Source organism: Aegilops tauschii, chromosome 2 (genome assembly GCF_002575655.3).
Source record: "Aegilops tauschii subsp. strangulata cultivar AL8/78 chromosome 2, Aet v6.0, whole genome shotgun sequence".
Taxonomy (NCBI): Eukaryota; Viridiplantae; Streptophyta; class Magnoliopsida; order Poales; family Poaceae; genus Aegilops; species Aegilops tauschii.
The window spans coordinates 124,258,345-124,272,615 of record NC_053036.3 but is presented as its reverse complement, the minus strand read 5'-3'; the positions used below and the strand labels follow the sequence as shown (position 1 = coordinate 124,272,615).

General features: G+C 45.3%; 2 protein-coding genes across 2 annotated transcripts; one reads left to right on the top strand and one right to left on the bottom strand.

Moving 5' to 3' along the window:
* Positions 1-5,446: 5,446 nt before the first annotated feature.
* On the top strand, positions 5,447-6,868 carry LOC109772432 (uncharacterized). Its single transcript, XM_020331119.4, has 2 exons — positions 5,447-6,500; positions 6,651-6,868. Exons 1-2 carry the CDS (start codon positions 5,560-5,562, stop codon positions 6,706-6,708), a joined length of 999 nt encoding a protein of 332 aa, XP_020186708.1. The 5' UTR covers positions 5,447-5,559; the 3' UTR covers positions 6,709-6,868.
* A 162-nt stretch (positions 6,869-7,030) lies between these two features.
* LOC109772431 (3-oxoacyl-[acyl-carrier-protein] synthase II, chloroplastic) lies at positions 7,031-12,409 on the bottom strand. The gene is made up of 13 exons (XM_020331118.4): positions 11,865-12,409; positions 10,576-10,781; positions 10,262-10,465; positions 10,039-10,149; positions 9,833-9,928; positions 9,714-9,759; positions 9,497-9,576; positions 9,201-9,269; positions 8,990-9,074; positions 8,746-8,900; positions 8,586-8,666; positions 7,948-8,007; positions 7,031-7,706 (listed from the first exon to the last, which is right to left on the bottom strand). The coding sequence occupies exons 1-13, from the start codon at positions 12,034-12,036 to the stop codon at positions 7,590-7,592; spliced, it is 1,482 nt and encodes a 493-aa protein (XP_020186707.1). The 5' UTR covers positions 12,037-12,409; the 3' UTR covers positions 7,031-7,589.
* Between the last annotated feature and the right edge of the window lie 1,862 nt (positions 12,410-14,271).

The window sequence follows — 14,271 nt, the reverse complement described above, 5'->3', positions numbered from 1 at the left end:
ACGGCTACAGAGTACTTGTTGTCAAACCACAAGTTGGCTGATCTAGTACTAGTTGCCGTGAATTGCTACACACACCAGTATAATATCCAGGTGCTATTTACCCTATTTTTTGTTTGCTCCGCATATTAATTCTATCAAGGATTTTTCTACCAGCTTGTACTACTTTGTGCACACAGATTAATCTACTCATGGCATCCATGAAGTACGATCTTCCTTCGTTGTACCGTGACACAAGGTTTACCCTATGGCAAGTCAAGATGCGTGCATTGTTGGCACAGTCCAACTATGATGTAGCACTGGATAGTTTTGGGAAGAACCGAATTCAAGATTGGACTGATGAGGAGAAAAGAATTGATTGTAAGGCTTTGTCACAAATTCAACTCCATTTGCATAATAATATTTTGCAGGAAGTTTTGAGCGAGAAAACTGCCGCCGCTCTATGGTTAAAGCTGGAAGGGATTTGCATGACTAAAGATCTCACCAGCAAGATGCATCTGAAGCTTAAATTATTCCTGCACAGGTTACCCGAGGAAGGTAATGTTTTGAATCATATTTCAGAATTTAAAGAGATCATATCCGATCTAGCTGCAATGGAGGTTAAGTATGAAGAGGAAGATACTGCTTTAATGCTACTTTGTTCACTGCCAAGTTCCTATACCAATTTTAGAGGCACCATATTATATAGTCGTGATACTCTCACGCTTAATGAAGTTTATGAAGCTTTGAACTCTAAGGAGAAGATGAAACTAATGGTGCCTCATGATGGTTCGAATTCATCCCAAGCTGAGGGATTATATGTTCATGGCAGGACAAAGGAGAAGAACTCCAATAATGGAAACAGAGGCAAAAGTAAGAACGGCCACAGGGGCCGGTCGCAATCCAGAGAGAAGAAGTATTGCAGGTATTGCAAGAGAGACGGGCATGACATCTCTGAGTGTTTCAAGTTGCAAAATAAAGAAAATAGGAAAGGTAACAAACAAGGTGACAATTCTGCTAACGTTGCTCGTGATGATAGTTTCGATGATGCTCTTGTCGTTATTGCTGGATGTGCTGAGACCAATGATGAGTGGGTACTTGACACTGCATGCACTTTTCATATGTGTCCACATAGAGATTGGTTTAATACTTTTGATTCCACTACTTCTGCTGGTTCTGTTTTGGGTTTTGATAATTCACCATGCAAGATTGAAGGCATAGGTTCCGTTCGAATCAAGATGTTTGATGGCACAATCAGAACTTTGACAGATGTTCGGTATATTCCGAAGATGAAGAGAAATATTATCTCTGTTAGTGCCCTTGATGCAAAGGGGTACAAGTATTCAGGTGGAGATAGTGTTTTGAAGGTCACCAAAGGCTCCCTTGTTGTGATGAAAGGTGACTTAAGTTCGACCAATGGTCTTTATTACCTTCGAGGTTCTATCGTTTCAGGTAACGCTACTCCGGTTATTTCAAAGAATTCTGATTGTGATGCTGCTAACCTTTGGCATATGCGTCTTGGACATATGAGTGAACTTGGTTTAGCAGAGTTAAATAAGAGAGGTCTTCTTGATGGATATGAAACTGGTAAATTGAAATTTTGTGAGCATTGTGTCTTCGGCAAGCACAAGAGGGTGAAGTTCAACACTTCGACTCATACAACTGAAGGTATTCTTGATTATGTGGATTCTGATTTATGGGGACCATCTCGCAGAAAGTCACTAGGTGGTGCTAGTTACATGCTGACTATTATTGATGATTATTCGAGAAAAGTTTGGCCTTATTTCTTGAAGCATAAATATGAAGCATTCTCAGCTTTTAAGGAGTGGAAGATTATGATTGAAAGGAAGACTGAAAAGAAGGTAAAAATACTTCGCACTGATAATGGTATGGAATTCAGTTCTAAGCAATTTAAGAATTATTGCAAGTCTGAAGGCATTGTCAGACACTACACCGTTCCTTATACTCCTCAACAAAATGGTGTTGCTGAGCGTATGAACAGGACCATTATTTCCAGAGCCCGTTGCATGTTGTCCAATGTAGGTTTGCATAGGCGTTTTTGGGCTGAGGCCGCTTCCACTGCTTGTTATCTCATTAACCGTTCACCGTCTATTGCTCTTAATAAGAAAACTCCAATTGAGTTATGGTCTGGTTCACCTGCTGATTATTCACAATTGAGAGTTTTTGGTTGCACTGCTTATGCTCATGTTGATAATGGAAAATTGGAGCATACGGCTGTTAAGTGCATCTTTCTTGGTTATAAGTCTGGTGTTAAAGGTTTTAAATTGTGGAATCCTGAAACCCAGAAGGTTGTTATTAGCAGAAATGTTATCTTTAATGAATCTGCTATGTTACATGATGTTTCATCTACTAATGTTCCCATTGAGAGTGAACAGCAGCCTATTGTTCAAAAGCCTACTATTCAGGTGGAGCATGTTATTGAAACAGGTGATACATCTGGTAATGAAATTGTTGATGCACATGATGACCCCGTCATTGGTGATGATCATGTCACTCCCACTCCAAATCAGCCTATTGTTCCACCCAGTTGGAATCTCGCACGTGACAGAGTTAGGCGGGGTATTAATAAACCTAACAGGTTAATTGAAGAGTGCAATATTGTTTCTTTTGCTTTATTTGTTGCAGAAGAAATTGAAGGTAACGCTGATCCTTCTTCATATTCCGAGGCTATTATTTCCGGTGATAGTAATAAGTGGATGACTGCTATGCATGATGAGATGGAATCACTTGAAAAGAATGGCACTTGGGATTTAGTAAGATTACCTAGAGAGAAGAAACCTATTCGTTGCAAGTGGGTTTTCAAGAGGAAAGAAGGTGTTTCTCCTAATGATGAGACAAGATATAAAGCAAGGTTAGTTGCTAAAGGTTACAGTCAGATTCCAGGTATTGACTATAACGAAGTCTTTTCTCCTGTTGTGAAGCATAGCTCTATTCGCACTTTACTCAGTATTGTTGCCATGCATGACTTTGAGCTTGAACAATTGGATGTTAAAACTGCATTTTTACATGGAGAATTAGAAGAGGATATTTATATGGAACAACCTGAAGGTTTTGTTATTCCTGGAAAAGAAAAGCTTGTCTGTAAGTTAAAGAAATCTCTTTATGGATTGAAGCAATCCCCTCGACAGTGGTACAAGAGATTTGACACCTTTATGCTCTCTCAAGGTTTCAAAAGGTGAAAATTGTCAATGGTTCAACTATTTATTTGCTCCTTTATGTTGATGATATGCTAATTGCTGCAAAGAGTATGTCAGAGATTAAATGAACTAAAGAAGCAATTGAGTAATGAATTTGAGATGAAGGATTTGGGTGCAGCAAACAAAATACTTGGCATGGAAATATCGAGAGATAGACCGTCTGGAAAAGTATATCTAAGTCAGAGAGGATATATTGATAAAGTTCTTCGTCGTTTTAATATGCATAATGCCAAGCCAGTAAGTACTTCGTTAGCTGCACACTTCAAATTATCATCAGCTTTATGTCCTAAGTCAGATGCAGATATTGAGTACATGTCTAGAGTTCCCTATTCGAGTGCAGTTGGTTCACTTATGTATGCCATGGTTTGTTCTCGTCCGTATTTATCATATACATTGAGTGTTGTCAGTAGATACATGGCTAATCCTGGAAAAGAGGATTGGAGAGCAGTTCAGTGGATTTTCATATACCTGCGAGGTACTTCTAATGCTTATTTACAGTTTGGGAAAACTGGAGATGGACTTGTTGGTTTTGTTGATTTTGATTTTGCTGGTGATTTGGATAAGAGAAAATCACTCACAGGTTATGTTTTCACCATTGGTGGTTGTGTTGTGAGTTGGAGAGCAACTTTGCAGTCTATTGTGGCTTGTTCCACTACTGATGCCGAGTATATGGCTATTTTTGAGGCTTGCAAAGAAGCTATCTGGTTGAGAGGTTTGTACACTGAGCTTTGTGAAGATTCATCTTGCCCTGCCATATTTTCTGATAGTCAAAGTGCTATATATCTTACAAAGAATCCAATGTATCATGAGAGAACAAAGCACATTGATGTCAGATTTCATTATATTCGAGATGTTGTTGTTGAAGGCAATTTGAAGGTATGCAAGATAAGTACTCATGATAATCCTGTTGACATGATGACAAAGCCAGTTCCTACCAATAAGTTTGAACTTTGCTCAAGCTTAGTTGGTATTTCTCCCTAGTCCTATGGACTTTGACGCACAAGGTGTTTATACTAATTTGGATGGAGTTATTCACTTTCTTCGACTACTGGAGGGAATTTTGATCAAGGTGAAGATTGTTAAATTGTGATCCAAATTATACCGTATTGGACTAGACGTAGTACATACGGTGTGGGTCTTTGCGTTGGTACCGACGCGTACGAGTACAACTCGTTTAATTGTCCTCCAAGGACTCTCATGTATTGCCCTCATATATACCCCATGTAGTCGCACCTAAGACGGTCTGTCGTCTCGTGCTTGTAATACTCCTCCTCATAGTGATTGCGCCTTTGTGCGTCCGTGGTTTTCTCCCGCAAGGGTTTCCACGTAAAAATCCGTGTCTCTCTATCTCGTTTATTTCTCGTTATTATCTAATATGGCTCATGATAAACATGTTCCGCAAGAGATATTTTGGTTGAGTTTTTGGACAATTATTGGAAATCTATTGTGCAAGCAAAGCGATACTCCACCAACGAGATGATTAAAGGGAACGTGACTATTGATATGGCTCCGATCAAGGTGAAGGCGAAGCCGTCGTTGATCCCCGCGGCATGGCCTCCTCCACTGGTGGATCGTGTGGCTCTATCAGTTGATGGGTCATTTTCTTCTAATGATGGTTCAGCTGCAAACGGCATGATTCTGAGACGTGCTAGTGGCATGGTGGTGTTTGCAGCCTACCATGTGTTTTTCAAGTGCAATGATGCGTTGAAAGCAGAGATTCATGCACTCATGCAGAGCATGGCTCTGGCCATCCAACACTCAGAATTACCGATTATCGTCCAGTCGATTCTTCTAAGGCTCTAGCGATCCTATGAAGTGATAACCTTTTCAGGTCCGCCTATGGTCATTTGGCAGCAGAGATCAAAGCTCTTGAGGAAGAGAGGGAATTTATTCCACAGAAGCTCAATAAGGAACATAATAGGATAGGGTAGCCCATCAGTTGGCTTGTACATATGAAGTCTTGTACTGCAATTTGGCTCCTTAGAGGTCCGCCATGTATCAATGAGTTATTGCCTCTTGATTGTAATAACCCTATAGTTATGGAATAAAACTCCTATTTTCCCCACACAAGAAAAAGTGGCTCTTCTCCTTAGAAAAACTAGGAGCAAAGAGCGAGTACATGAATGCACATCCTAGTGCCACGGCACACCTTCAACATCATACATCCATACCGCTGTAGTCCTGTACAGCCATGCATTAGGCAGGCCAAAGGTACGGAGAAAATCGATACCATGGTTCGAGTGAGACTCCGATCAGATGATATAACCTCCACAGTCCACACACGATCGAACTAGCAGAACAAGCCAAGAACTTATGTTAAGAAAAAAGCCAAGAACAGTAGAACACCCACGCCTAATTAGACGCCATGAGCCCTCACGCGAGGCAGCCGAAGCCACTCCAAGATCGTCAGCGGCAGGATCAGCAGGGTGAGCCGCTGGTCAAGGCTAGGCAGGTGAGGAGGCGGCTGCGCACGTCCACGAGCAGGCCGTTCCAGGAGAGGCTGGTCGACATGGCGGCGGCCAGGAAGGAGATCGCCGCCGCTCTCAGGGTCCACAGGGCCGCCGCCGCCGCGGTGACCATGCGATCCAGAGATCAGCACGAGCAGCAAGCGCAGTGGCCCCCCTGCGACGCCTTCTTCTCCGACCACTTGCGCGACGACTCCACGCCGCGTTACCTCGGACCTGTACTTCCGGTCGGGCCGCCTGTCGTCGTCGGCGGTGGCCTGCTGGATCACCTGGGCCGCAGCCTCCCGGCGCTGCCGCTGGGCCTCAACCTCAGCTTCCATGGTTTTGCTGGCTCATCTGTGTATGATGCCACTAACAGTGCTGGCGCTTCTCGTAACCGTCCTTTAATCCAACCGCCGCCCGCTGATTCCTCTGACTCTCGGGCGCACTCGTCTCCCCCATTGGCGGTGATGCTGAGCCAAGAAGGTTCACCGGCGGTAGACGCCCTGGAGAACGCGGCGTCGTTGGCAGGCGCGCCGCACATGGAGCCGGAGGGCGAGGGTGAGGCCACCTCCTTGCTCGGGTGGGGTGACGCGGCCGCCACGCCGGCGTGCGCGTGGTGGAGCGACGTCCTCGATCAGGGCACGGAGAGTAACGGCTGCGTCGGCGAGCTGTGCGCGCCGGCCGGGCACGAAGGAGGCGACGTTGACGTGGCGAGTATGCCGGCCGCGGGGTGGCTGTACGAAGGCTCCGGCGACCAAGGAGCCACATGGAGCGGCAAGCCGGTCGGTGACCTGGAGACGCATCTTAGCGGCGGCGACGACTACCACCAGCGGGACGGCGAAGACATCGCCTTGCCATGGTAAGCCGTACACGCATGAATCTACTAGTAGAGATCGAATCTTTTTTTTTTGACGTATACGAATCATTGCTGCCAAGTTCATCATCTGCTTAAGTGGCGATCCGTGACTGTTGCAAAATGTGTTCAAGTGATCAGTATTTGCTTTCGCAGCATGGAGATCGAAGGATGGGACGGGAAATGGTTCGATGAGGAGCCAGTTTTTCCTTAGAAAATACTCCCTCCGTCCGGAAAAACTCGTATTTAGCACCAAGTTAATGCTAGATACATCCAGTTGAGAGACAAGCTTGAGACAAGTTTTTTCGGACGGAGGGAGTAAGAAGCTGAGGATTCATAGTAGAGACAATCCGATTCGTCTGCGTCAAAGACTGCTGATGTGCTCGCTCTCTGAATTCCATAATCAATTTGGCGAGAAAATCTCCACTGTTTCAATGTGCCTGAGCTTCTTTTACAGGACAGTTTCGGGCAATGTTTGCCCAAAAAATTTGGGAAGAAAATCAAGCAATACCATGATTACAACGACTTTAATTCAGTTAACAGGAAATCTCACATGGAGAATAAGTATACTATAAATCAACGAAGGGAGGAGCAGTGCTGCCAAGTTCAGACATGCTTACACGAACCACGGTTACTAGAACATGAATACAACAGCAAATCCCAGCAGCAGCACCTCTGCAAGGGTCTCTCGTCACCAAACCTAGGAAAGAGCACTCATGAGGGGCAGACGGCGAGTTGAAAAATAGCAGGCCCAGAAAGGGCGAATCATGGTTTATCCAACATTACTGTACTGAATAACAATAAACATAGGCCATAGGCTACACCACATGATTCTTCACTTGCGAAAGGAAGACTGGACCCTTGACAGGGGATGTGCCTGCGATGCGATGGCGACAAATATGAACATGGCTGGGGGCTCGGAGGCTCTCTTAGCTCGACTGTAAGTAATACGATGATCTTCTTAGCTCAGACCTCCATGTAATATTCAAAGAAGCCGCCTAGCTACTCCACTAGTCTTGTATATGCAGTTCCAGTTCCAGTTCCAGTTCCATTCCATAATCGGACAACGAGGAAGTAAGCATCACCATCCCAGGTTTACTTGAAGGGGGCAAACAGAATTGATGAGTTATGCCCACCGAATCCAAATGAGTTTGACAGCGCCACCTTTACTTCGCACCTCTCCTTCTCTGCTCCAACTAAAACGCCCACATCCTGTAGCCAAGATTGAGATCAGAACATTCATTGGATGAAATGAGCTCTAGTGATATATTACTGCAAAATTTGTTCATTCATATCTTAGCTTATTTAGCGCTAGCAAATAATAAGCAAATCTGGTGGGGGTCAATGTAGTTAAGGAGGCAGGCTTCAATCTATTCAAGATATTTTACCAACAAAATAAGAGATAAGTCCAAAAGGTAGATCTACAGTGGAAAACAATTTGCAACAAGCTTACCACTACTTTTTCTGGGTTCTCCAAATTCAGATTTGGATGGACCCAACCAGTTCTTATAGCCTGCAATGAACAACAGAACAAAAAGTAGTGAGTAATACAACCATGATGATCTCGCATTAACAATTGTACTAACATTAAATGAATGACGTCTATAGATCTTCTCAGAAAAGCTGGAGAAAAGTAGTACTCCCTCCGTTAAGAAATATAAGAGCGAGTATCATGTAGATAGAATCTGTTGCTCGACACTTCAACTTTTGACTTGCTTGTTTGTAACTATTATTCTCATACAGACCCAGTTCAAATGTTATATGCGAATGATCAATGATGTAAGAAATAGCTATGTAAGCAGTAGATGATTGTCTATCCTTAATAGATATACTGGTTATATTGTTACATTTCACTAATTCCAACAGATGCAAGCTGTTAAATACAAAGCTTCATGTTTTCTTTCAACATCTACTACCAATTGGACTAGAGATCAGCATATTGGATCAATATTTGAGAAGACAAAACTAATGTGGAAACAATGAGACAAGATTCAAGAAATCCATAGTCCTTAATGGATAATTCAAGAAACTGAAGTTCTGTCCAAGTAATAGGATAAACAAATAAAACTATAGCAAACAAGAGCTCCTTACTTGTATACAAGCAACAGCTTCTATTCCACCAGCTGCTCCTATAAGATGCCCGGTCATTGATTTTGTTGAGTTCACCCTTAGCTGAAAAAGGATATGTGTATAATTTATTTGATGTGATTCCTGAAGTTGCTAAAACATTCTGGCATCAGGTAATATATACCTGAGGGTTCTGGCCGAAGCAACGAACGATCGCTTCATACTCCTTCAAATCGCCTGATTGTGTAGATGTTGCATGCGCATTCACATAGTTAATTTCTTCCCTTGCTACCCCTGAATCAGCCAGTGCCTTCTCAATGCAGAGAGTGATCCCCGTTCCTGATATGGAGGAAATGTAGATGTTGGAAGGAGATGATATTTAGGTAAGAAAACGGAAGAGCAAGACAAAGTTAGAATGTGTATTTCACCTTCAGGATGCGGCTCAGTCATATGGTAAGCATCGCATGTGAAGCTTCCACCAAGAAATTCAGCATATATTGTTGCACCTCTTTGCTGCAGAACATTCACCCAGAGCAGAAAGTGTTGAACAGTTGAACATTAGTATGAAGTCAACCCAACTGAAAAATAACAAGCAACAGATCCATATGACAGGGATTAATGGAACAGTATGTATAGAACCTTAGCATGCTCAAGTTCTTCCAATACTAGCACACCTGCCCCTTCTCCCATAACAAAACCATCACGGTCCTACAGCACAAAATATACACTGTTAAAATTTGGCACGATGCAAAAAGCAAGCCACAAAGTTCATTTTCAAAAAAGCCCATAAGTCAGCAAAGTGCCAGTGTGCTTGGATAGCGAAATATAGATAGTGGCATTCAGTCCACAAACTGATCTTGAAAAAAAATAGCCGGCTAATGCGCATGAAGCAAAGTGTCTAGCAACATTGATTTTGTAAAGCAAAGTACACTAACCATATCCCAGGGCCGGGAAGCTTTTGTTGGGTCACTGTTCCTCTGTGAAAGAGCTCTGCAGGCAACAAAACCTCCCAATCCTGCATGAAACATCTTAAAGTCTCAAAACAGCAAAAATCAGGATAAAAAGTGGGAAACTGAAAAGAGACAACGACGTTGTTGGAGTTAAGAGTAGAAATTATCCTTCCTAGTTTTAACAATTATCAGGATCACATACCAATTGGGATGAGTGGCGCATCAGAACCACCACAAAGCATGACATCCTGGAAGATTTGAAAAAAAATATCAGACAATATGTTACTCCCAAATAGATCATGCAAACATGGAGTTACTTACAGCTTCCCCTCTTCTGATATGGTTTGCTGCGTTGAGGATACAAAAATTACTGGTGGCACATGCAGTGGAAATAGAGTAATTTGGCCCCATCCAGCCCTATGAATAACAGAAAATATAGCCATCAAGAAATATAGTCGTTTTCCTTCTTCTGTTTTGAGTATAATAACTATGGTCTTAACCATGCATGAAAAGATATTGTATATTACCAGATCCATTGCAAGTATTGCAGAACCCATATTAGTAGTAGCAAAGGGAACACAAAACGGGTTCATTTTCCTGTAAGAAACCCTTAGCGCTTCAATCGCGTCATTAAATACCTGCATGATATCATATCGTTACTTGTATGAAATTATTGGAAATAGGCATCTGTCAAAAAATAATCATCATTTTAGAGATATAACTATATTAGCACAGCAGGGAAATCCACACCTTCATGCCGCCCATCGCAGAGCCAATGAGAACCCCACATCTGGTTTTATCCAAGTCATTCCTGACTTCTTCGGTGAGCCCACCGTTTTCCAATGCTTTCTTACCAGCAGTTATCAAATACAGCATGAACTTGTCCATTCGCTTAGATAGCTTGGGTACAACCCAACCTTCAGTAGAGAAGGATTTGATCTCTCCTGCAATTCTCTGTACACAAATCCACATGTCAATCCCTGAAAGAACATATTCAACTAGATTGCAACAGTGATCCTGCCTCCACTGTACATAAAGGAAGTAAACCATCAGCCAGTTATTACCGTGGGGAACTTGGAGCAGTCAAACGTCTCAATCTCGCTTATTCCACTATGACCGTCAAGAAGGTTGTTGTAAAACACATCAGGATCATGACCCAGTGGCGTCACTACACCCATGCCCGTGACGACCACTCTCCTTTGTTTAACATCAGGTCTCTTCTTCTCGACAATTACCCTTTCAGGCTGCAAGGCAACAGACACGGCCATTCCTGCAAATTGCAACACATTTCGTTTAGACCCTTGTCTGCAATTTTTTAAGGGAGAAACCCTCCTAGTCTGCTTGAGCCAGAACATGTAACGAACAACTGGCAGACAAGTGACATTCTCCACAGACGCACGCATCTCAGACACTTCGTCAAGTGCCTCATTTGACATGCCATGCCACATCCCACTCCTACACAATTTAATTAATGCTGGAAGAAAAATATTGAATGACTGCATTTTTTTTTGGCTGATTGGTGGATAATCCAAACTGGGTTTCCTATGACAATAGTTTTCAGGTTTTCTTAAGTCTATCATGCACTTCCTCAACTTCAAACTAGCGCAAGCTCTACACTCTGTGGTCAAGAGTCAAAGCCGTGTGTCCTGTGCTAATAAGGAATGCAAACAAGCAGAACTAGCCAAAGCTAAACGCAGCATTGTGGATGCAGCCAATTCGCAACAAACGTATGAATCCCACTCATATGCGCATAAGCTGACAGCGAGACCAAAATCACACATGAACCACTGATATACAGCTTAGTTAATGCGACAAGGAAAGAAATATTGTAGGACTACAGTTTGTTTGCTGATTGGTGGATGATCAAAATTATGTTGCTTATGACAACATTTTTCAGGGTTTTGGAGTGTCACACTTTCAGCTAATAACCTCAGTTTTTTGTAGATGCAATCTCATTCTGTTTACAGGTTCTCTAGTCAACAGTCAAAATCCCAAGGCGTATCCTCATAGCAAATGCAAACAAGCAGAGCCAGACAAGGTAAACGAAAACAATGTCGATGCAGCCGATTCACCGCAAAACGTGTGAATCTCGACAGCGATACCAAAAAACCCCGCATGAACCACTGCACCAAGATCCTTGGCACAAAACATGGAATATCCTCCATCACCACACGCATGACGAGCGTAGACGCGGAACGTCACACCACGGAACGGGATTAAACCCGCACCCTGACCCCGGGCGATACAACCGATGCTCCGAAATTGCACCCGGATTCGCGCGTACGTTCGCGGCACGGTCCAAGCAAGAGCAACAAGGGACAAATGCGGGGGACAGGGCGCGTGCGAGTCTCACCAGAGCGCGCGGACCCACGGCGCCGCACCCCGAGGGGGCGGCGGTCGAGGCCGAACGTCGCGCCGGAGCCGGCGTCGAGGCACTGCGTCTGGCGGTGCTCGTCCGCCCCGAAGTCCGCGTGCGCGCCCGCGGCGACGAGCCACGCGCAGAGCGGTGGCGCCGCTGCCGCCATTGTCCGCGCCCCCCGAACGGTGGTACCTCTCGCGGCCTCGCGGATCCCGCGGACGGCGAAGGGCGCACGGGGCACTCGGATTCCGCGCGGAAAAGGGCGCCGGGAGGCGTCGAGGAACGTCGGGGCCACGGACCGGCGAGGCGCGAGATGCGGGCGCGAGGGCGCGCGATTGGAGGGAGCGGGCGGGCGGCGCGTGGCGGAGGGAGCAGGGAGGAGCGGCGCGGCGATCTCACGAGGAGACGGGGCGGGCTGTGCGGCGTATCGCGTGGGCGGGAGCCGACATTGGCTGGCGGAGAGTCGTGGCGAGGGAGCGAGGTGAGGCGTGGAGTGGAGGCTGGGCTGTGGTGTGGTGTTCCGGAGGAGGAAGAGGAGGGGGTTGGGGGAGTTTAATATAGGAGGAGGAGAAAATCTGGTGATTTTCCAGTTTTCTTCCCTTTTTCTCCAAGCTCTTTTACTTTTGGAAAAGGTCTTCGAGCTCTATATAATTATAGATTTATAGATAGAAAATAATTTTTTAGGGGTAGATAGAAAATAATTAATACTAGCTTGTATTGCCTCTGCCTTCTGAATCTGTAAGTATAAATGGCCCGCGGTACGCGTCATCCCGCTGATCTTTTGCAAATATTGACGAGGTCGCTGGTTGTAGGGTCTATCCTTTCATAACCGTTGAATTAGACAATAGTCGTCGTCCCCTTGCAAGATGGACTATGTCATCTCCTCCGCCCTTCCCCGCAAAATGGTCTATGTTGCGAGTCGTCGCCCCCACAACATCGCATGTGTTGCGAGCAAAGCATCGCCAACGTTGCAAAGACGTCACTGCGCAACATCGTTGGTGTCGTCGGAGTTGCAGTTGCAACACAAGCAATGTGATGGTCGCGACATCAGGGATGTTGTGAAAAACACCACCCACATTGCTGTCATGGTTACAAGACCGACAATGTAATGGTCGCAAGTCGCAACCCCGATGACGCAGCAGAAACACCGCCCACGTTGTTGAAAACCCCATCGTGGCTGGAGCACCGCCCGTTGTCGCTGAAGCAGAGTCGCCCCATTGTCGTCGCATCCTTGAGGGATTTGGACCATCGAGCGGGGGAAGCCAGAGCAACAACGCCTTCACCGATGCGACTACAGCATCGTCGCCGTCAACAACAAAAAACAGTTGTCACCCCTGTAGTCGTGGTGGTTGTCACAAGTAGGGCAACAACCGTCACCCCCTCACAGTGCAGCAGTCGTCGCGTCCTTGCAACAGCGTGAGCTCCCGCCATGGATGAGCGAGAGCGGAATGGATGGATGGGGCTCCCAGCTCACCGAAGGGAGGCACTTGGCGAGAGAGAGAGAGCACATGTGGAGGGGATCAATTGGAGAGGAACAAACCGTAGGAGATAGAATCGTCAAGGAGATATTGAAGAAAGGGCAAAAACAGATGCGTTGGCCCACAGGGCACGTGTCGCAGATCGAGACGGTTGATGGGCAAGAGGAAATCCGCGCAGAGTCCGTTTCCTCTCTCTTTTTCAAGCTGTTGGATTTCGTTTTCTTCTTTATTCGTTCATTTTTCATGCAAAGACAGAACTATGACGAAAACCACACACAACACGTACAGATCGCAACGCACGGCGCGTGCATGCACACACAAGTGCACGGTTTCCACGCAGCCATAGTCGACCGGATGCGTCACCGTTCTCGCTTGGCGTCTTCGGCGACGCGCACGCAAACGCGGACAAGAAAAGAAAGAAAACACTACGACGCACCGTGCCATTTGCGCCCGAGATAATAAATTGGACTGCTACCCGGGAAGATGGTGATGACAGTGGGACCTGCCGCGAGAGCGAGTGACCGAGGGCAGCAAAAGGATACTGATATTTGGGAGTGCCAGTGACTTGGGGATTTGTTTCTAATGTAAGTATTGCCATTATTTATCTTGCTTTGTTTGGTTGGTGAGATTTCGGGAGTGAGTGAGTGGTGGTGTGTGGGTGATGCAGCGTGAGGGCAGGTTTTGCTTTTGTTTGTTCAGGTCAAGCTTGAGACATTAGATGAAGAAGATGTTGTCTGCGTCTGCGATTAGTGGGGACTGTGATTTGTTTATTTGAATGTGTGGGGACTGTGATTCGGACTCTGCTGCCGTGGATTTTTTGGGTTTTTTTGTTTGGATTTTTTGTGAGAAGAAAGATGGAGCGATGGCGATAGTGGGGGGAGCAACTAGTTAACGAGCGCTCCTTCGGGAGCCTCGCAACGATC